Source organism: Clupea harengus, chromosome 20 (assembly GCF_900700415.2).
Source record: "Clupea harengus chromosome 20, Ch_v2.0.2, whole genome shotgun sequence".
NCBI lineage: Eukaryota > Metazoa > Chordata > Actinopteri > Clupeiformes > Clupeidae > Clupea > Clupea harengus.
The window spans coordinates 5,406,106-5,429,424 of NC_045171.1; the positions used below are offsets into that span (position 1 = coordinate 5,406,106).

Genomic DNA, 23,319 nt, shown 5'->3' on the forward strand with positions numbered 1-23,319 from the left:
TGTAGAGACACCGTTTCAAAAGCGTTTAGTCTTCTGGCCCATTGGTCTTCAGCTCCCCAGGCTCTTTTTTCCCTATTTCCTATTCAACACTGATTGATTACTGCCTTTCTAACACACACACACACACACACACACACACACACACACACACACACACACACACACACACTCACACCCACCCCCCACATGTGTTCACAAAAGAAGAAAAAGGTAGAGAAAAATTTGAAAAAGAATGCTGTGATTTGTTTTAAGCTGTTGTAAAGCTTTGGTGACAAAAAAAAAAGTATTTATTGTCATTGACTTGCACAGAGTACTATTCATTTAGCACAGAGGCTCTACTAGTGTAGCATGGTTGCCTTTCAAAACAGGCAAACTCATGGTCATTCTTAATTCCATTTGATAAATCTCTGGTATCCGAAGACTTGGTCTTTCGCTGACTTCTTGAGGGATTTACTTCCAGTTACGTGTTCTATTGTGAGCGTGACTAGCCAGGGGACCTCGGAGCGGTGCTGGTCCCAAGTGGGTCTGTGTGGGGACTCTCCTGCTGTGCAGGCAAGAAAACGTGGCTCAGACACGGGTCGCCTTTTCGCAAAGGTTAGACCAATCACCCCACATGAAAGTCAGGGTGCCTTCGCCCCAGAAGCCCAGGGAGGGTAGCGCCTTCCAACTGAGGCGGCATATAAATAGGCAAGGTGTGAGATGCTGGGACGGTGTGTGTTGATGTGTCCCGCTGTCAAGGCTGCCCCTTTGAGACACTCTAGATTCTGATGTGTGTGTGTGTGTGTGTGTGTGTGTGTGTGTGTGTGTGTGTGTGTGTGTGTGTGTGTGTGTGTGTGTGTGTGTGTGTGTGTGTGTGTGTGTGTGTGTGTGTGTGCGTGCGTGTGTGTGTTTTTTGGCCGCTGTGTCTGCAGTTCGACGAGGAGTTCAACGCGCGGCAGGAAGCACAGGCCGAGCTCCAAAAGCAGGAGGAGAAAATCAAAGGTCTGGAGGTGCAGATCAGCACGCTGCAGGCTCAGGTAACCACACAGCTAAAGCACAACCAGCCAGCTCTTTTACCCCCCACCACACACACACACACACACACACACACACACACACACACATGCACACCACACACACACACACCACACCACACACACACACACACACACACCACACAGACACACACACACACACACACAAACGCGCTCCTTACATCCAAGCTCTCTGTCCAGCAAGGTAAAAGGACACCTGCTGATCACATTCAGGTATCCTCCGCACCCTACGGGCAGCTAATGCACCAGCCCTTACTTAAAGGGCTCAGAGTAGTTCCCGGAGGCGCCACACGCCCACAGTGCAGATAAGTAACATCAATCCTTTAGAGCGGAAAGAGGAAGTGGAACATCTACCCATTTACCCCCCCCCTCCCCTTCAACCCAAACCCCAAGTCTTTGGTAGTCTTCAAACCACTACTTTTCCAGTGTAATCATCACACACCACTGTATTTCCAGAAGAATGCGGTTCATTCAAAGAGATGCTCTCTGTGCTTAGCTCATTTTTGCATTAGTGTAGTGTTAAAAGGTGTGGAGAACTAAATCAAATAGAATACCACGAAATTAAATCAGGGATGATAAAAAATCCATTGTTTTTTTTATTTTTTTGTATTATTAAGTCTGGAAATGGCCTTTCAACCGTGGAAAGTGAAGGTTAAAATGGTTTCTTGCTAAAAAGACTCTCATTCTGGCAGTGCTAATTCGGTCAAATTGAAACCATTTTATCATGAATCATGAATCTCGCACAGCATTAAGTGAGTATTCTTGAGACTTGTGGGACAGTTTGATTTAATAAAAGGCCAATCTTTCCCCTTCAAATAGTTGAATTTCATATTTGCGAATGGCTTTCATTGCAGGCTGTTCTTTGCCGTTGTATCATCACAAAGAGGGATTGCATTTCTCTCCTGACTCTCGCATCATCCTTCCTTTTCCAGACAAAACCTTCATACCAGAGTGGGGGAAATGACTGCTATTTCCGCCTTAACCCAATTTGAAACACTTTAGAGCTGCCTAGGGACAAAAGAGTAGTTTGCTTCCCTGCTTACAGAATTTAATAATAAAGAACAAAAAAAAGGGAGAGGAAATTGAAAGATGGCATGGCATGCATGGGTGAGATTTGTTTTTAGTTTTTTGCTTTTCGCTTTTCCTTTCAGACAACACATTTGTTGCAGTTGCAAATGCCTGCGCTTCATCTTCAGCACTTCCGTCGTTCTTTCCCATCCTGCACCTGCACATTTACCTCTGTGTGTTTGCCAAAGGTGTTTTTTTTCTTTCTTTTTTGCCCTCCCACCCTCTCCTTTCTCTCCCTCCCTCTCACTCGCTCTCCACACAAAAGACACACACACACTCACACACACACACTCACACACACACACACACACACACACACACACACACTCACACACACACACACAAAAGACGAGTGGCTATCATTAAGCCGGCTGGCAGCGCTGGGCGCCATTCATTTTCACTTATTCGCCAAATGGGCGCATTACTCGCCCTGGTGGCAGCGGGATGGGACAGTGTGTGTGTGTGTGTGTTTGTGTGTGTGTGTTTGAGTACTGAGGCGGAGGCTTCTCTTCATCTGCGTGCCATCCCCCCACCCCACCCCACACACCACTTCATCAGCCTGAGAGCTACGCGTCGCCACTCCTTACCCGCCCCTGCCTACCGGGTCCGTTCATCACCCAGCGGAGAGAGAGAGGGGAGCCTTCTGCACATATTCATGAGGTCGGGCTGAAGTGGCCGGGGCCCTCTATCTTTCTCTCCCTCTCCATGTGTCTTTATCTCTCTCTCTCTCTCTCTCTCTCTCTCTCTCTCTCTCTCTCCCCTTTGTGCTATCTCTATTTCTCTCCCCACACTATTTCCTCTCTCCACATCATTCTCCATCATCCCCTTGTTTTCTGTGCATGAAGTAATGTGTGAGTGTGTGCCTCTCTCTCTCTCTCTCTCTGTGTGTGTGTGTGTGTGTGTGTGTGTACCTGTTGCTGTCTGCCTGCACTCGCTCAAACACACACTGGCCTCTTAATCCAGCCCTCACCTGTTTGCCATCTCCTGCTTCCCACCACCCCTCCCTCCCTCCCTCCCTCCCTCCCTCCCGCCCCGGCCCCCTGTGGCTCCCTCTCCCCCTCCTATGCTGCACCCTTCTCTCTCCTCCACAGCGGGCCTGTGTGCTTTGAAGCCCCGCCGTTTGTGCTTCACAAACAGGTAGAGCAGCGGGGCCAGGCCCCTGAGACTCTTCCTCTTCCTCTCCTGCCCCTGCTCTCTCTCTCTCTCCGCTCTGAAGACTTGTTCAAAGGTGCTTGCTTACCGAGCTTGTCTTTCCTTTCCCTCTCTCTCTCTCTGTCTCGCATCTCTATCTTCCTCTCTCACAGCATCACGCATCATCCCATCTCAGGGGAAAGGGTGTGGGCAGTACTCTCAGAGTGAGTGGGTTATGAATGCTGGTCTGGACACACACACACACACACACACACACACACACACACACACTGAACTCTGTAAACACACATGTTTTCACACACCCATGGACCAAGTGGTATGACCATGTTGCAATGAAGGCGCATGTCTGTATGCATCTCCTTAACGCTGGCATCAGGGCACAGCCAGAATGATCCTGTAACAGAGAGATAGAGAGAGACGGGGAGAAGGAGAGAGGGAGGAGGGAGGGAGGGAGGGAGGGAGAGAAGAAGATAACATACTGCCTTTTGATGAAGACGTACCTCAGTTGACACAGCCTGGCATAACAAGCTCCCACACGCCAGCTTCTGTTACAAGAGGAGTTGATGCAGTGAGCATCACAGTGTGCCAGGTTGTGCTTTGCCATGCATAATGTAAAGCAACACGACACAGAGTAAGGCTACATCTCTTCTGCTCATTAAGTAACGCTACGCCAGCTGAGTTTGAAAGTGTTGCCTGCTCACTAAACTACATGGAAAACAGAACAAATATACAAACAAACAAACAAAGGGATATAGGAAGTGAACATGTAAACACTATCCACCATATGCATCTGTGTAGCCAGGTGGTGATGGGAGATTTCTCTTGCTGTCATCAAACGAGAGTAATAACTGCTTTACACTGTCATCTTGTTACACCGACCGTATCTATCACAAAACTTGTCTAGGGTCAATGTTCAGGTGCGATAGAAGTGTTGAATTCCAGGCGCAAATAAAGATGCGTGGTTTGTTGATCAAAGCATCCGCCCCTGCATCTGCGACTGCAATTCAATATGAATGAAGAGCCAAGTGGTGAGTCGGGCGACACAGAGACGGCAGATCCCAGGGAAATGAAAGACGGCGCGTCTCGCGAGCCCCTGCTCCTCACCCTCCGTCTACCAGCCAAGGGATTTAATGAGTGTGTGTGTGCGTGAGTGTGTGTGTGCGTGAGTGTGTGCGTGAGTGTGTGCGTGAGTGTGTGCGTGAGTGTGTGCGTGAGTGAGTGTGTGCGTGAGTGTGTGTGTGTGTGTGTGTGTGTAGGTGTGAGGGAGGGATGGTTTACATATGTGTGTGGCTATTGTAGCGGGCAGGCTTTTTGATGTGCCTGTTTGATTATCCCATGGCTGATCCAACACGGACGGCGTGTGTTTGCGTGTAAACACCAGCGGAAAACAATAATATCACAGCAACAGGACCTCATCTGCCAATGCTGCTTGGCCCCCATGCCTCCCCCTCCTTCTCTGTCTCGCTCAGCTGTTAAAAGAAGAAAGAAGAAGAAAGGAGACAGAGACTCTGAAAAATCAACTTGTGCAATTAATAATTCAGCGCCGAAGTGATACTGCGCCTCACTCTCACTCCAGCGTCACCCTAATAGGTTTTAACAATCTCTGCAGGGTCGCCCAGGCCACTGCAGCGAACGAAAGAGGAGGGGAGAGAGAGAGAGTGAGCAAAGAAATACACAAACAGAGAGAAAGAGCCATGCAAGAGCCAGAGAAAGGGAGGATAAAGAGAGGAAGAAAGAAAGAAAGTGAAATGTGGAGTATTTGCTCGGTGCCATTTCCTCTGAAAACGCTCTGTACTTCGTAAGTGATTGAGAATGGAATAGCAGCACAGTGGGGGAATTAGTGACGCTGTTGCCATGTACTTTGGGCAGTTGCCAAGGCTAAAGTGTAGGGTTACTGCTGCGTCTTCCTTCCTCTGACACATTTAAGTCTAAAGTGGTCATCTTAATGCCTCAGTGGGGCATTTCAGTAATTTCATAGTTACCAACCCAAAGCAAGAAGAATGAAACATGCACAAATACATTCCCCCAAGCAGGGCAAATTTGTTGAAAAGTTAGGTACTTTGGTAACTTGGTAACTTGTTTTTGAGTTTAAAAGCAAAGACCTAGCCTCTGAGTTTCGGGTTGCGCATGAAAAGGCAGGAAAAAGCAGGACGTGAAAGTGACCTCCCATTAATGTTGCACTTTCTTGCAGCTCTCCAAACTTCAACAAAGTGTAGGCTCATGATCAAACTTCCAAATGAGAGTCTCCATCTTTTTTTTTCCCATTACACTTCGTAAATATTTAACACGCCAACCATTTTGGCCAGGTCGAACGTGGCGGACTGATGTGATATAAATATAGTTGAACAGCACTGCAGTACGTTCCTATTTGGCCGGGGTTATGACTCACATCCAGCACCATCCAATCCCTTCATCCCCCCAATGAACAGACTAGTCACAAGTCACAAGTCTTTTATTGTCAGAAGCACAGAATGACACAGGGTCAGACTGGGCACTGACATTCTTAGGACAAGGCACCGCACAACAACCTAACATAACATAACATAGTATAACATAACATAACATGACATACACTCTGTACAAGTACTCTGAACATAATTTACACGTAATAACATATAATAACCTAAATAACCTTACTAATTATACAAGATAAATATACAATACAGTATGCTAAAACATTGAACAACCTATACATATAATACTAACATATATACAAATAACATATAATACACATATAATAAACTATGCTAACCTATTAAACCTATACTACCCTACAGACAAATCCAGTGTAGTCACAGCATACAACTGACACAAGCCAATAGATGGCATTCTGCTCTTCCCATTACACATGAGCATTCCAGACCTTATTGACATGTCTCAAAGTCTCACAGTTGTGACAGTGCTTGAACTTTGAACTCCTTATTCAGTCTAGTGAGAAAGAAAGTTTGCCACAAGTTGCTGTGGAACCTTCCTGATTTCCAATGTACTACTGTAGTGGCACAGTGTACAGGGCTCACAAAAACCCTAGCTTGACGTTCCAGAACAATCAGGTTTTCTTGTTGGGCTACCAACATGTAACAACACCTTGTCCGACGGGCTATCATAAATTATCACCTAAGTGAAATAAAATTACCCATTTCCCATCCCTGACAGAGGAATAACTTTGACCACAAAACGAACGAAGTTGTTGGTCAAGATGGTTTGTCGGCTAGGAACAAAATAGTGCACCGGATAAGCTGACATCAATACTGCTTTGCGCTCATAATAGACGTGTACAGTATATCTCACAACAGCATTTACATCAAAACCTGAATTTGGATTTAAGTTCACTTTTCTCACTTTTATCCATTTCTTCTTGTGCAAACATATGGCCACAGCCCACGGACTGAGTTTACGTACATATGCATGGGAGGAAAACGTTAAAGCCATTGATGTGCAATATGCACACCTTAAAAAACACTGTTCAAGTCAATAGTCATTAACTAGGCAGGCAGACTTCTCAAACTTAAGTAAGATGCATAATCATAATGAATACATAATGCGGTCTGTGCTCGTTAAATATTTTCTTTATTGCTTTCTCGAATATATCTACCTTTCTACATTGAAAATCGTCTTCTTTTTATTTTGGCTAGTCTAAATAATTTTGGGAAACTAAAATCTGAAGAATGCCTGCCCAAAGGACTCCCTGGTTGATGTGTTATCTCAGGTCACCACTGTTTCCGTTCACTTCCTGTGCCTCTGCAGTTCTGACTTCTCATTGCATTTATCTCTCACAAACCTTCTGCTTCTCTTCCTTGCTACTTTCTATGACTGCTCACTTTTAAACTAAAAAACAAAAACAGTTTTGTGTTTGTGTTCTTCTCTGTGTCTGTTTAACCTGCCTCTGTGTGTGTGTGTGTGTGTGTGTGTGTATGTCTCTCTCTCTCTCTTCCTCTGTCTTTCTGACACCCACTCTCCCTGTGTCTTTGTTTCTCGTTTCTCTTGTGTTAATGTGTGGCCCGCCTGTCCAGTTAACTAGTGAGAAAGACAAGCTCAAAGAGGCTGAGAAACTCCTCAGTGAATCTGCTGGAAAGGTGGGTGATCTCTTGGGAGAGGTGCTGTTTCTGTGTGCCCTCTTCGCCCCTCCCTAGCATGCCCGCTTTATTCCCCATATTTCTTTGACTGTAGATTAATGATTGTCTTTGGTTACAAATCCCACTCGCACATCCCAACATTCAAATAAATACCCAGCGTTCACAAAGCAATCACTAACAATAGAGAACAACAGCAAACACACATTTGGCATCAGATTTTATTCACCTCACTTCCTGTTTGGGAGTTGTTGCTGCTGTTTGTGAAGCTGTGGCAAATAAAGGCAAAAGGGTACGATCCTCCCAGTGAGATGCCGTAGGGATCAGAGAATCAGGTTTTCCAGCCATTCCACCGCTGTGTTGTTTCCCCTCAGAAGAAAACAGTGTCTAATTGAATTTCGTCTGTGCTCATCAGAGATGAATCTGGGAGGTTTTAATTGCACAAGAGCTCCAGTTAATTATCTAAGCGATGAGTGTTCCTGCCAGTCACCCTCTCCCCCTGAAGAGTCCTAAAGACTTTTGACCCCCCCCCCCCAACCGCAACCCCTCTCCACTCTGCACACCACCCTCCAAACCCCACCAACGGAAGATGGGTTAGATTTGGTCTCGCCCCAGCGTGCTAATCAGGCCTCCGAATGAAAGCCGACTCAGGGCTGGCAGCCAAGAGACCATTACGAGCAGACAGAGCTGCCCCTGGTCTGACCTTCTGCAGACCGATCAATGCCCAGGCGTGGAATTCATCACAAACGATTTTTTCTCTTTTTTTTTTTTTTTTAATTTTCACTGGATAGCTTCTTCTTGTGTTTTGGGCTTGGGATTACAGTCAAAATACTTAAGCGATGCAAGGCAAGAGTTCGCGGGGGATGGGTGAAGATACATACTGTAGATCGAAAGAAGCAGGTGGTGCGTTTTTTTTTGTTTTACTACTAGAGTTGTGCCAGGGAAGATAGGAGTGACATTGAGCTTGTAGAAGACCCACTACCAAAGTGTCCACTAACAGCCACTGTCCTCAGTGGGATTGGGTGATTAAGATTCAATGGCATTCCCTGCAGCGGCCCCATGATGCTCAGCGGGTAACGCGATGCACGCCGAAGCGGCGGCACTCTAATTTACCAGCTAATTTGCCTCCGTTCTCCGGCATCAGTCTTAAAAGACAAAATGGGGCCATGGCGGGTGGGAGATTGACAGACACGTAATCGTCACGGAGAGAAACAAATGGGAGGCTCATGTCAAGGGGTGGCAGATTCCAGTGTGGCAGCTACAAACATTGAATTCCCACCGCACCTCATATAATAAACTATCTGTCGGACGGCGCTGTGTAATCAAACACTCCATAATGCCTCTGCAACACCTGACGCGTCCCACATTACTGCTTCATCAAGAGACGGCGCAAGGGCACAATGAGGACAATTGGCTCAGAGAAAATGAGAAACTTTTTCTTTTTTTTGTCTTCAAACATGAGTTTACATCGGGGGAAAAGTGAGGTAAGATTGAGCTGGGAGCTCGAGGGAGATTAGCAGCAAGTCCCCAAAGGGCATGTCATCTCGACACAATAGGGCCTCTAATTGAACTATTTGCATACGTGTTTTGACTCAAGACAGTGTGTCCACCTATGTTATCAGTGATTCTAAATACCTATTTGTGACACATGGGTTTTTGTGACTGGGCAGACTTGTCAGCGGATTCCCCTACCTGCCCCTTATCGATAATGAGTTTCATTTTGCTGGTGTCTCACGCGCAATTGCTCCCGCTTTGTTAACGTCAACTTGTAGACAGACTCAAGGTATTTATACAGCAGACAGAAGCCACCATGCTCTTCGGTGAAGCAAAGGCCTCACTTTTTATCTCTTGACTGTCAACCTCTTTTCATTCTCCGGCGACGCGTATTGTTTTCCTGCCTCATAGCATACGAGGTTCAAAAACAATGGCATCCTACGAGCATGCTCACGTCAGCGTGGCCTCAAAGCAAAATTAGTCTTCTCATTACTTAAGCACGGTTCAGGTGGCTGCCTTTCCATTCATATGCTCAATCTATTAGCAAATTACAGAGGCAATTTACATGTTAATCAAGTCTAATGGTTTACTCTCATCTGTTATGCTTTATGATATTAAATGAGATGAGATAAATCCAGGGGCACGCAGCACCCTCTGCGTTGTGAATCCAGCTCAATGATATACGATTTATCATGGTAGACTCTGCACTCAGAAAGGGGTCTTTGCCATACAAACAAAATAATTGAACTAGCGCAATGACTCCAATAAGGAAGGAAGCGTCCTTAAAGTGGCTCTAGCATGGCAGATAAATGAAAAGAATTGAGAGTGACAGCCACATCGTGCTGTATGATACCTTGCCCGTGTGATGACCCCAGTGTGTCCCCAAATAGGGAGTATGGACGCGAGTCAAGCAGAGTTCAAGCTTTTCACACCTTCCTGTCGAGCACATCACACCCTCACTGTCCTTCATGACCTGAGACTGGCAGCAGGCGTGTGTCCCTGCTTAGGACACATGTCCCCCGTACCCACACCCTTGCCTACCCCCCACAGGGCAGTCCCCCCTGCGAGCTGATGACACAGCATGCAAGGCTCTTCCCCTCAAAATACCACAGCTGTTCAGAACCCACAGAATTAATTTACTCTTACTCGCTCCCTTTTCTCCTGCGCTGTCTCCTGGTTACTTCTGGTTCTGAGAACTCCAGGCCTCCCAGCTGGTGGCCATCCATAATTAGTCGTGGGGCAGTAGTGAGGGTGCAGGGAGCAAGCGAGCCCTGTGGAGGGAGACATTATCCAAACTCTTAATTTTATGAACTTTTTTGCTGAAGACGGTAATACTTTGGACCCATGCAGACACACACACACACACACACACACACACACACGCGCGCGCAGACACGAGCGCTAGCACGGACATTAGCATAATCTACATCAGCTCCGTATTTTTGAATACGGCACAGGAGCAGCAAGATAACCCCCATGCTCGTACATCGTGTAATCCCTCAGTCAGTATAATGCATGGCAGTGGTGATTAAAACACAAACCCCAGGATGTGAGTCATTAATTGTCACTTTGACGCCATACAATACTGACTCTTCTTTTTTTTTCTACATCAGGTTGCAGCAGGCCCAAGTGCCGCCGGTGCCCCTCCACCTCCACCACCACCTGGTGGAGCTCCACCGCCTCCTCCTCCACCCCCTCCCCCACCTCCACCTGGAGGCGGCCCCCCTCCCCCTCCGCCCCCTCCCCCTCTCCCGGCCGGCCTTGCTCCTCCTCCTCCACCACCCCCTCCACCCGGTTGCGGACCCCCGCCGCCTCCTCCTCCTCCTGGCGGGGGTCCTCCTCCGCCGCCCCCCTTCCCCGGGGGTCCTCCTCCGCCCATGGCCCCTCCCGTTGTTAAGCTGCCTTACGGACTGGAAGCCAAGAAGGTCTACAAACCCGAGGCCGTTATGAAGAGGGTGAACTGGTCCAAGGTAAGGATGCCCCTCCCCCCTCTCTCTCACAAGTACACACACATACATTTGCACTGCTGTGTGATTTCTCTTGACTGATTGATGAGGTGACCTGTCAGAGTGGGGACCACCGCTACATCAAATGGCCTGTCAGAGCTCTCTCCGTCTCTATAAAGTGACCTGTCAAAAGGTGACCGGTCAGAGGCCTGACCACTGCCATTTAAACCGCCCTGTCAAACCTGTGATTGACAGGTCCCACTTCTCACACCACTGACCTCAGATAAAGACTTGCCCCCTGTAAAAAGCTTAAATATGACCTAGATATTGCAGACACTGTGTATGTATAGCCGATGAATACGTGTACAAATGTGTGTGTTTTTCTACGCTTGCTTGTTTGTTTCTCTCTGCGATCAACCCATATGTAAGCTCTGGACTTAATTGCCATGGTCATTAGGCCGAAACACTCCACAAGGACAAGCATGGGGAGTGTAAGCATGAGCGAAGATTTTTGCAATGAGAGAGAGAGGCCTTAGTGTAACCAGGGCCAAAGACGAGAGCGCGAGAGCACTCAGCCAATTAAAGCAGGCATTCAGGCATGAGCCTCACGGTTCCTCCTCTCCGCCTCTTGGCTCCCATTTTAAGAGATCACGCTGTAAACAATTTAGTTAGCTCAAGTGTCCTTGCTCGCATGTGCTACATCAACCACCCCCCCCCCTCTCTCTTTCTCATGCACACACAAACACATGCACACTTTCCCTCTCACTCTATTTGTTGGCATAACTGAATAAATGTTTTTTTTCCCCCGTTGTGTAACCTCCAGTACTTTTAAATACATTTCAATTGGACAGTCTCCTTGTGCTTCACTCACCACACTTAATTTTCCATTGCCGTGGGGAGTCTTATTCTTCTGGAGTTGATTGATTTATTTGTACCTTTTTTAATGGTTGTGGTTGACCCTACCTTGAAATCACTAATTCCCAGCTGCCAGGAGGACTGGCATTTTTTTCTTTTTTTTTTGCACAAAGCAGCGCAACTGTGGGAGCCTGATTTTATATTACATTTTTTTGGAACACGACCATTCCCATGAAATAAAGGCAGGTTGAGGCCAGCGGTGAAAGAGGAACACACATCCTGTTCAACAGCCTAAATGAAAGGGCCTCCATTAGCCATGGCCATGGTCTTTTTGTCTACAGTGATCAGCATCACAGATATGTCCTCTCATCTGCGCTAACGTCATGTTTGACCTTTCTCTGGTTCAGCCAACAAAAGAGTAACCTTATGTTCCGCACGGTACTAACCTTGAGGATTTGGTGGCGTAGTCAGGGAACCCATTCCCCTTAGTATTTGTGTTCATTTTTGGTTTCCTTGGGTGCCATTTTTAAATGAACGAGGAAAATGGGACATTTTGATATGATAGTCGGTAGAAAGTGTGTGTGTGTGTGTGATAGGGGTTATGGGGGGATGTAAAGGAGTTTTTTCTCTCTGTACGCCCTGGAGTGAAGATTGATGACGGCACATCCACGGACATGTCGGCAAAGCTCCTCGCCGTCACCCTCTCGCGAATGCTCCCGCCATATCTGCAGCCCGGATGCAAATGCTCTGCTCTACCCCGCCCTGGACCCTGTGATGTGGAATGTTATTTATATCATTCTACTACATGCAGAGATCGCAACTCCTCTGTGGATACAGTGAGACGAGGCTTGGGAACGAGTACAACACTTGCATCTCATTAAGGCTATTTCCTTGTCTCTAGGCTCTTTGTGTGTGTGTGTGTGTGTGTGTGTGTGTGTGTGTGTGTGTGTGGGGGCGTGTGAGTGTGTGTGTGGGTGTGTGGGTGTGTGTGTTTGTCTGTCTGTCAAGCGTGTGTGTCTATGTGTGAATGCCCAGGCTTGCATACATGTGCAACTGTAGATCTGCTGTGTATGTGGTGTCTTTGTGTTGATGTAAATAGAGTGCACAGGCACATCTATCGCCGATCTTTGAAGTGCCGGTGTCTGCTAGTGCATTAACCCTCCGTCTCGCAGATACAGGTAGAGGGAGACGCACAGGAGATGGGTCGACGGCACTCAGTGGCATTCACAGCCACCTGAGGAAAAGCAATCTGCGTCTCTGGTGTCGATTAAGTGCGACCGGAGTAATCGGTCTCCTCTGTTCGGAGCAGATGGAGTTGTATGTGTGCGGGGGGTGGCGTGTGTGCAGGCAACGACAGTAACAGCAACAATGGATAGGGAGCCAGACTGCTTGACATTTGCCTCCTCGCTGTTTGTTTTGGGGCATTCACACTCATTCACGGTGCAAATGATGAGCGTGGTGTGCGTGAGTGCATGTGCGGGCCTGTGTATGAGCTTGTGTTTGTGTGAGTGAGAGCGTGTGCACACGTGTGCGAGCGCCTGTGTGTGTGTGTGTGTGTGTCCCTGTATTTTATGCATGTAACACATTTCCACGCAGCCACGCTTGAGATTATTGCCTGGAGCTTCTGTAATGTCATTTCACCTATGGTTAGAGCACCTTCACTGGGGAGGGCATCGCTTGCTTTTGAGGAAAAGTAAACACGTGCACAGTCTGCAGCTGAAGCTGTTTGGCGTAACCTTGAAAGTCTGCTTGCCCCTCGGAGGTGTGTACCAAGCACTGGCAAAATGAATCACAGTTTCCTTCACTCTAAAGTTATTACCCCCCCCCCCCCCCCCCCTCCTCACACTTACGTATAGGTACATGTGTGTGTGTGTGTGTGTGTGTGTGTGTGTGTGTGTGTGTGTATATGTATGTATGTATGTTTTTATTTATGTGTGTCTGTGTGTGTGTGTGTGTATGTATGTATGTTTTTATGTGTGTGTGTGTGTGTGTGTGTGTGTATATAATGAGGAGCTTGGATGTGCTTTTTGGTACCGTCTGTTGCTGTTGGACCCTTCTCTGTGCTCAGAATATCCGGCAGTGGCGAGCTATTTATCTCACTCCCGGGGTTGTGTTCCCTGTGACCTGTAGCCAGACCCCAGGAGAAGAGGGAGAGAGCAGGTGTTGCACTCACTCGTGGCCAGCTCAGGGGGACAGGGCTGGGGATGCGGCTCCGCCAAAAGGCTCACAGATATCACAAGCTGGCTGGTTGGGGAGAGTGCAATTAATATTGAATTGATACTGCGAGGGAAATATGGAAAAGATGCTGAGAGAAGGTCGCGTTATTTCGTGAATGTTTATGCATGCTTTAGTAGTGTGTGTGTGTGTGTGGGGGGGTGTTTGTGTGTGTGCATGCGCGCGCGCGCGTGTGTGTGTGTGTGTGTGTGTGTCTTCAAGGCGAGTAGGGATTAGGAACACACAGCTGGATATAATGCATCACATGGCTCTGAGTCGAGGGAGGTTTAGCTGCTGTGAGATGCAGTCAATATCTGCCATCCACTCTGGGCTCCTTCTTCTTCTTCTCCTTCGTCTTTTTCTTTTTTTCTCCAGAAGGGGGATTCTATATTTGGGCCGTCCTGATCGTCTCTTAAAACATCCTGGCCCTGTTTCGTCGACAGCTGACACATTTAAACTTCACTCAATCATCCAAAAAGTATTGGGAGCATCGGAAGTTTGTTGAAAAAGTGTTACTCTTCCAGTTGTTCTTCCCTCCACGTGTGCCCTTGCCGGGTCACGCTTGTTATTTTGCGGATCCAAAGGAAAGTGTCTTGCTGTTGAATGATAATAGCATTTGATCCGTAGTGAACGATTGTCATTATCACACAAAACCATAATGTTGAGCACAGTCGAAGTCCCAGTTTTTGTCAGAAGAATCAAAAGTAAAAAAAAAAAAAAAAAAACAATGGCTATTACTTGACACCCAGTTGCCAAAAGCACAAGCCTGTGTTTTTTTTTTTTCATCTGTGTTTTTCTTTGATGTGAAGCCTGAACAGAACAGCATGTGTGCATCCTTAGGAGAAAAAAAACAAAACATGGCCAATTTGGTTTATAAATGATGCTGAATTGTGGGTTAATTATCTTCTCAGTCTGACACAAATGTAATTACACAGATTAGCACAACAATACACTCACCGTTTGGAGAAAGGAGATGGGAGGACTGGAGAAAATGTTCTTTTTCCCCACAAATTTCAGCGGGAGGGATACTCAATTATTTTCTTTCCTTCTGACTTTCATTCTTTCTCCTCCACATCTCAACCCTCATCTCTAATTACCAGAATTTTCTGGTAGGTCTCTTCCATATATCCCCTGAAATTGAGAGCCTGTCATCGTCTCTGGGGAGATAGATATGTCTCGTATGTTTCCGAGGCTCAGTGTGCTTTCCCCTACTCTTGTTTCTTCACCACGGTGCCGTGCGGAGCATGGCTAAGTTGGCGATGCCACTACATAGCGATGGTTCTTCTCAGTGTGACAGAAGGCTGAAGGATGCCCTCTTTTCCACGTTGCATCTGGTACTCTGTGCTGTCGTTGAGGGAGAGCTGCATATTGGATGTGAATGGCTGCGTGGAGCGACAGCATGTTGAATGGGAGTCATTGACGCGGCTGTCTACCCGTTCCGCTGTCTAGTGTGGTGCTCTTAGCCATCTCTCTCTCTCCCTCTCTCTCTCTCAGCCATCTCTTTCTCTCTCTCTCTCTCCCTCTCTCTCTTAGCCATCTCTCTCTCTCTCTCTCCCCCTCTCTCTCTCAGCCATCTCTCTCTTCCTCTCTTTCCTTCTCTCTGTCGCCCTCTCTTTCCCTCTCTCTGTCGCCCTCTCTTTCCCTCTCTCCTCCTCCATCTCTCTCTCTCTCTCTCCATCTCTCTCTCCCTCTCTCTCTCTCGCTCTAATTGTGTATAGCTGTCTGAGGTTCTCAGTGCCAGTGCATCACTCACCCTCCGCCTCATCATCTCCAGCCCTCCATGGAGGCATCACACACACACACACACACACACACACACACACACACACACACACACACACACACACACACACAGTGTCCAAGTGGTCCTATCAACACCAGATAATGTGTTTGCCCCAGCACTCAACTGCACACCCTGAACTTGCCCTCTCTCTCAACATCATCATCATCATCATGGAGTGGACTAGAGTGGGCAACCCTCCTTTCATTCCCTTTTCCCCTTTCTCTCTCTATCCCCTCCTCTCTCCTCCCTCTTTCCCTCTCTCTGTCCCCTCCCTCACCCCTTATGGTTCAGCACATTCACGGCTGATAATAATCTAATACCAGACAGAGAGTCTCTGAGAGACGGCACCACGGCTGCCCCTGCCTCTCCCCACGTCCTGCTCCCAGCCTCCTCGCTCTTTCCCCTCCCAGCACAGACCCTCCTGCACGGCACATTACCTGTCTGACTTCCACCGCTCCACTCCCAGACCACCCTTACTTTTCTTTTTTCTTCCTTTTCTTTCATTTCTTCCCCCCGCTTCTTTATTTTTCTTCCCTCCCTCAAATATAAGTCCATCCAGGCAGGTGTGCCTCGAGGCGGGCCAGACCAGCGGAGGGTGGTAAACAAAGAAACGCTCGTTTGCATGCCTCCATTGATGCAGAGAACTCCCCAACGCTCGTTTGCATGCCTCCCTGATGCACAGAACTCCCTAACGCGAGTGCAGACCCCCCCCCCCCCCCCCCCCCCCCTACAAACTCAAACTGAGCTTTGAAGTCCCGGTTCATCCCAGGCCCAACAGCATCTAATTATTCTCTGCAGTCACTGTCTTATCTGAGTGAGTTTCTTTCACGTCCGCCTGCTGCAGCAGCATTCCCAGTTGCCTCCTGCGTTAATGAAGTGCAGAGAATAGAGGGGGTCACCATCTCTACACTGTGACTGGAGGTGAAAATAAAGTGATTAAGTCATTTTGTACCGGTGCACCGTTCGTTCCTGGTTCTTTGATCGCTCTCTTCAATGCTCGCACAAACACACACATACGGATACAAACTCTCTAACTCTCTCACACACAGAGAGACACACACAGACACACACAGACACACACACACACACAGAGATGCAGACACACGCTAACGGTGGTTATGAGGAGGTAAATAAAGAGATGTCTCAGTGGGGTGCTCAGACTAGTCCTGTGTAAGTGTGCTGAGCGCTGAGTTTTGGTGTCTTTGCAGGTCGTGCCTCAAGAGATGGCAGAGAACTGCTTCTGGATCAAAGTGAAAGAGACGCGGTTCGAGACTCCCGACCTGATGGCCCAGCTGTCCCTTAGCTTCTCCTCCAAGTCCAGAGGTAGGTAGCGCTGTTCCATCCTTTTGCTGTGCTCGTTAGTTACTCTAGCTCTCTCTCTCTCTCTCTCTCTCTCTCTCTCTCTCTCTCTGTCTCTCTCTGTCTCTCTCTCTCTCTCTCTCTCTTTCTCTGTCTCTTTCTCTGTCTCTCTGTCTCTCTATCTATCTCTCTTTCTCTGTCTCTCTCTCTCTCTCTGTCTCTCTCTCTCTCTCTGTCTCTCTCTCTCTCTCTCTCTCTCTCTTTCTCTGTCTCTCTCTCTCTCTCTCTCTATATATATATATATACACAAACACACACGTATGCACACATCTTTACACATGAAAACAATGCTCATTCACAGGTATATGAACAAAGTGGTCCTTCATAAGTATGTGCATTCACCTTCACTGACACCCACCCACACACACACACACACACACACACACACACACACACACACACACACACACACACACACACACACACACACTCAGACTCAGACTCAGTCAGACAGAGGACAGTCACACTCAGCTGACTTCAGGCTGTCCCTTCTGTGTAGGAAAACTCAAGATTCTTTTTAGGAGCTCATCAAGCCCTCATGAGGTTGAGAGATCTTACTGTCCCACTGAATTCCATGGGTACCACCAAGCAATGTGAAGATTACATTAACGAGAGAAGGGAAAGTCATGACATTGATAACAACAGTTTTGTTAAAAGTTGATTTCTCCTTATTTATTTTATTTTACCTAGAATTCTCCTCTGTTAGTATCCTCATGGGTATGGGGTTGTTAGAACAGCTTTAATGTCTGTCAAACAAAGAAAATGATAAGAGTGTGTGTGTGCGTGTGCGTGTGCGTGTGCGTGCGTGTGTGTGTGTGTGTGCGTCTGTGTGTGTGTGTGTGTGTGTGTGTGTGTGTGCGTGTGTGCACATTTTTGAGTGAGTGTGAGAGTGAGACAGGGTCCTGATGCTGTGGCTGATTGGTGCACAACTCTGTTTGGCTTTTTACATCACCAGTGCCTTGACTTGCCATGACATTCACTCACGTGTATGCTTACACACACACACACGCACGCACGCACACACACACACACACACACATACACACACAAACACCACAAGCTCACCCACACACTGAAATGCATGTATCTGCCCACACTCAATCTCATACACACACATTCACGCACCTCACCTCTGTAACTTGCCGCAGCATCAATAGAATCCTCTTGGCTCGGGACCCCTGTTTTCTCTCCATCTTCACTTAAAAGGTGCGCTGTGATCACAGTATACTGGTACTCTAGGCCAACATGCTTTCAGCTCAGACGGGGGGAAAAAACAACATAAAAAAAGCCCAGTGACTAATTTCTCTGATCCTGTTAAGTTGCTGGTTCGCCAGGGCCTTCTGTGGGTGGGTGTGTGTGTGTGTGTGAACCCAGGTGAACATCTGCTTGTTTCTCTCCACTAAAACACTACTTTGGTCCTCCCCTTTGTGTCCCTGCTCTCTGTCATCCAGCTGTTCTTCCTCCTATCCTCCTCGGCACACGGTGTATTATAGAACGGTTCAGTACGCCCCCGCGGTTCAATACGCACACGTGAACCGCTGTGTTACGATATGCTTGCCATTTTCCCAATACTTTCTAAAACGTGCTTATTGCGCTGCAGACTACACACACGTCGTACGTTCAGATCCACAGAACATCTCTAAAGCCTATCAGAATTTCCCTGGAGCCTATCAGCACTCAATATGCAATTACGAGCTGCAGAAGAGAGGGTAAACTTAAAAAAAAAAAGATAATTCTCTGGCGTGAGAGAAACTAATGTGAAGAGACACCGTCATCTTTCAAATCCACAGTGTGGGAACTATTTGATTTCAGCGTCCAAGACTGTGACGAGTCTGCAGGCATTGCCTCACCACTGTCTGCTACTCGAACCCTTCTAACATGATGACTCGTTAACGTCGCCATCACCCAGCCGTGTCTCTTGCAGGTAGAGCAAGGAGAGTCCACACTACAATCTCTCGCCTCTGCCTTCCAACAAAAATTTGCAACAAGTATAAAAAAAACAAAAAAAAACATGAACACATAATGAAAGCAGTGTAAGTATTTATAGCCAAAGATATACAGCTTCATTTGATGGTTACTAAAAAAAATGTCCCCTCCCGCACACATCTCAGCAGCAAGGTAATTCCAGAACTCTGTGAAACAGAATTGAAAAGATTTGAAAATGAATTGCCACAGACACCCTATCCAGCTCTCTACACTGTTAGTTGGACCTCGAGAGGAACCGCAAGCTACCTGACTTTGATGGTTCATTATGTACTGGATTGGGAGATAAATATAAATGATTATAATATTATGAATATGAAATATAATATAAACATACCAAAACTGTACTGCTACCATGGCCCAGAAAACATGATACATACTGAGCACCTGTTGCGTCCCTACCTAGTAAACACATACACATGCACACATACTCACATACAAACTCAGTTTTCTTTTGGTGTGATGGATTTTTTTCCTTTGATTTTTTTTTTTCTTCTTCTTCTTCACCATTTTCTCTTAGCTTCATTTCCTGTTCCTCCACTCACTCTTCCTTCATCCCTCCTTCCTTCCCAGCTCTCCTCTCTCACCTCCCCTCTCCCTCCCCAACCTTCCGTTGTTTATTCTTTTTCAACGTCTCACGGCTGCTCGCGCCTCGTTTATTATTCCATTTTTCCTCGCGCTCGGCCCTTTAAAAATAGAAGCGCTCCGGCTTTGGCTGCGGAGGTGAGTGCTGATCCAACCCAGAAGGAAGCCTGTGTGTGTGTGTGTGTGTGTGTGTATGCGAGTGGGAAGAACGAGGGGCCTGCAGGGACTCACCTCGATGCTCGATTCCTATCAATTACGCCCGCAGCCAGGCCTCTGAATCAGCAATCGCCTGGCCTATTGTTGAAACGTTACTTTTGCATGGTCATGAATGAAGAATGGCTCCTTAAATGTTTTATGTCAAGAAAAACACAATAGCTCTGGTAAACTTTGAAGTAAAACAAGGCTGAGTGAGTGTGTGTGTGTGTAGTAGTAGTAGTACCAATCAGGGCAGAGAATGTGTGTGCACACACATGCACGTGTGTGTGTGTGTCAGACTTGTGACATGTAATTTTCCGTCAGGGCAAATGGCATTAACCTACACTTTCCCCAGTCTTTGCTGATCATGAGCAGCATACATACTCCACCTTCCCTGCTTTCATTTCTCTGGGGCAAATCACTCCCGTGTCGGTGTGATGGCCGGTTAGGTCCTCCGTCGGGTGATGTCTCACTCCCCCGCTGGCTCTCTCTCTTTTATCCCCGTGGTCCTGTCTGACAGTGGCAGGTGTAGGGATGGCTATTGTACTGAGGGATGAGGGGTGTGGGTTTAAATATGTCCCCCACGGGGCTTGCTCAGGAGAAGGTGTGGCGTAGGCTCTGTTATCCTGTCTGTCACTAACTACAGTTACTCACGCTGAGGGGGAGACAACACATGTCCTCTCTGTAGCTGTCTCTGTCTCTCTCAGTATCATCTCAACGTCTCCTTTCTGGTCCTGTTTTGGCGTTTCCCTCTTCCAGAGTTTACCTCGTCCTCCTCTGTCCCCCATCCACGCACGCACACACACACACACACACACACACACACACACACACACACGCAGACACACACAAATTCTCTCATTTTCTGTTAACACTCTGAGAAGCATTTGAATTTTAAACAGGTACATTGAAGGGCTTGAGAGAGTGGCATTTCATTTAGTCCCTTGAAAAGTTCCTAGAATTTCTGCCAACCATTGCATAAAATCACTGGACAGCATTTGTGTGTGTGTGTGTGTGTGTGTGTGTGTGTGTGTGTGTGTGTGTGTGTGTCCCACACACACACACACACACACCTCCTATACATTTCCTGACGCATTTGCTCTTATTTAAATACAGAGATGCCCTCACCATACCGTACTTAGGTGTCATAAGTACACATTGTACTATAAAGAATAGAAGTGTGAAACCATCATTGCATGCTAATGTCATACTTCAAAATAGCTCTTCCCTACAACAGAGAAAAATAGTCTTCCATCCTCACTTCCTGTTCACCATTCGAGTCGATTTCTTTCTCTCTCCCTCTCGCCGCCCCTACAGTACCTGAGCGTAGTCTTTAGTCTTTGCCGCATTTCTAGCTCCTACTGCAGCGTGTTCTACTAATAGCTGTTTACCCAGAGAAGGGACCTCATAATCAACAGGGATTTCCAGCTCTCCACCCAGCCTCTTAAGATGATCTGATTCCTACTGTATTTCCAATTAGGCCACCACGCTGCACCAACAGCGACATCGTACTTCTCCAGCCCGGCGATATTGACAGAGGCTTTGAGGAAGTGCGATGTAACATTAGCCCTGGGTCCAGCCGTGTTCATTTAGCCTTGGTGCAGGGACACCGCAGTGGCCAGTGACTCATTGGATTTTTTTCCTCCTCTTTTAAAGTCCCTTCTTTTTTTTTTGTCCTCTCGCGATCGACCACAACTTCCTCCCATAAGAAGGAGGGAGAGGCTTGGCAGACCTTTAGCGGAACGTCGTTGGCCCGGTCTGAGCGTGAGATTGACCTGCTGATGACCTGGGCTCTCACCTGTCACTCACCTTGCCGCTATAGACCAGCTGTAGACCAGCTCTGCTTCAAAGGGTTCCTGCGAGTTCTATGCACACACTCACTCTCACACACACACACACACACACACACACACAGACACACTCAGACACACAGTCGCACACACTTTCTCTTCCTTCGCATGCAAGGGCTTTCCAGGAAATGAGAGTGCCGCCCACCTAGTTTTTGTATTGCATCGTCAATTTGCTCAGTCCGCTTTAAGTCTGCTCTACATTCATTTCACTCCAATTCTGTTTTCCTTGTACCTTGTCATTGTTTGGCCTCTCCACCCCTTCGCTCTGTACCACTCCACTCTCTCACTCTCTCATTTTCTCTCTCTCTCTCTCTCTCTCTCTCTCTCTAGTTCTCTCTCTCCACATGGTGGTATCAATCAATGGTTTAGCCTGTGTTCGGCTCTAGGGATCAAATCAGATGCACTCGTAGATTGAGCGCGTAGCATGGCCTGCTGCATTTGAAAAGCAATTCTCTCAGCCAGCTTCTCTGTTGTGTTGAAATAAGATTGATGTTGGCAAACATTTTTTTTCTCCCTCTCCCACTACTGCGGCCCTCCTATCCCCCTTTCCTCCTAATAGGTTTTCCTCTCGAGCGGCCGTCGACTAAACAGACAGTGGGCACATGCCATCTTGAAATGATGACATGCCTTTTTCGCCCCTCCTGGTGTCTGTGTGGTGGTTGTTCATGTATTTGTCTACGCCTCGAGAAATTGCCATTCCCTTAAACTATAATTGACTCTGTTGAGAGACTCTCATTCTGCTTCCCTTGTTTTATGGCAAACGTAGATGTGGAATTTCTAGCACCATCCTTGTGGATCTGTAGTGCCAGCATTGTATTTAGCGGGGTTTTGTTGTGTGTGCGTGTTTGTGTGTGTTTGTGTGCGTGTGCGCGTGTGTGTGTGTGCGCGCGCGCGTGTGTGTGTGTGTGTGTGTGTGTGTGTGTGTGTGTGTGTGTGTGTGTGTGTATGATCAAAGCTATCTTGGCAAACACATTGGACAACGCGTTGCAGTTCTTGCGTACAGGTCAATCAGGCTTTTGTTTCTCTTTCACACAAACCTTCCGTCGGGTCCACAGTGCCATTTGTGGCGGCGACGGTCGTCTTCGATCGTTCTCCGGCCGCTATCTCTCTGTAATCTTCGCCACTAATGCCTCCTGTTCCATCTCGAGGCAGATCCCGCTGTCACCTTCATGTTCAACTCTGACAGGTCCGACCCGCCATCACTGCTTAAAGGTCAGCCCTGAAAACAGCAGCGCCTCCCCTCCCCTCGCCTTGCCTCCCCTCCCCTCTGTCCCCGCTCCAGCGGTGGCTTTTTCCCCTCTCCCCTCTCCCCTGTCCCTGTGCTCCCGCCGAGCTCAGGTCGCGGCTACAAAGCCCCGGCAGCGGGCCGGTAATGACCCCACCACGGCTGCCCATAATGATGGAATCAGCTGGGATTTAGCGGCTCCCCGGCTCTCTAATAAGTCCCTAATAACTTGGTTAACACCGAGGCCGTGCACTCTCTGATCAAAGCCCCTCGGCTGTTAACGGCCTCACATGATGTGTGTGTAGACACACACACACACACACACACACACACACACACACACACACACACACACACACACACACACACACACACTCACTCCACCCTTATCCCTTCATGCCCCCCTCCCCACCCGCTCCAGTGAGCAAGACTTGCAGTGAGAAGGCCAAAGCCAACACACAGCACTGTGTTCCCTCTCCCCCAGCGGAGAAGCCAACTGAGCCATC

General features: G+C 47.7%; 1 protein-coding gene across 7 annotated transcripts in view; it reads left to right on the forward strand.

The window, feature by feature from the left end:
* diaph2 (diaphanous-related formin 2) overlaps window positions 1–23,319 on the forward strand; it is a 386,793-nt gene that overhangs the window by 135,829 nt on the left and 227,645 nt on the right. For all 7 annotated transcript variants that reach the window (XM_031587577.1, XM_031587582.1, XM_031587583.1 and 4 more), the window contains 3 exons: window positions 912–1,016; window positions 10,432–10,788; window positions 16,825–16,939. In XM_031587577.1, coding sequence (XP_031443437.1) covers window positions 912–1,016; window positions 10,432–10,788; window positions 16,825–16,939 — 577 coding nt within the window. The remainder of the gene's footprint in view (window positions 1–911; window positions 1,017–10,431; window positions 10,789–16,824; window positions 16,940–23,319) is intronic.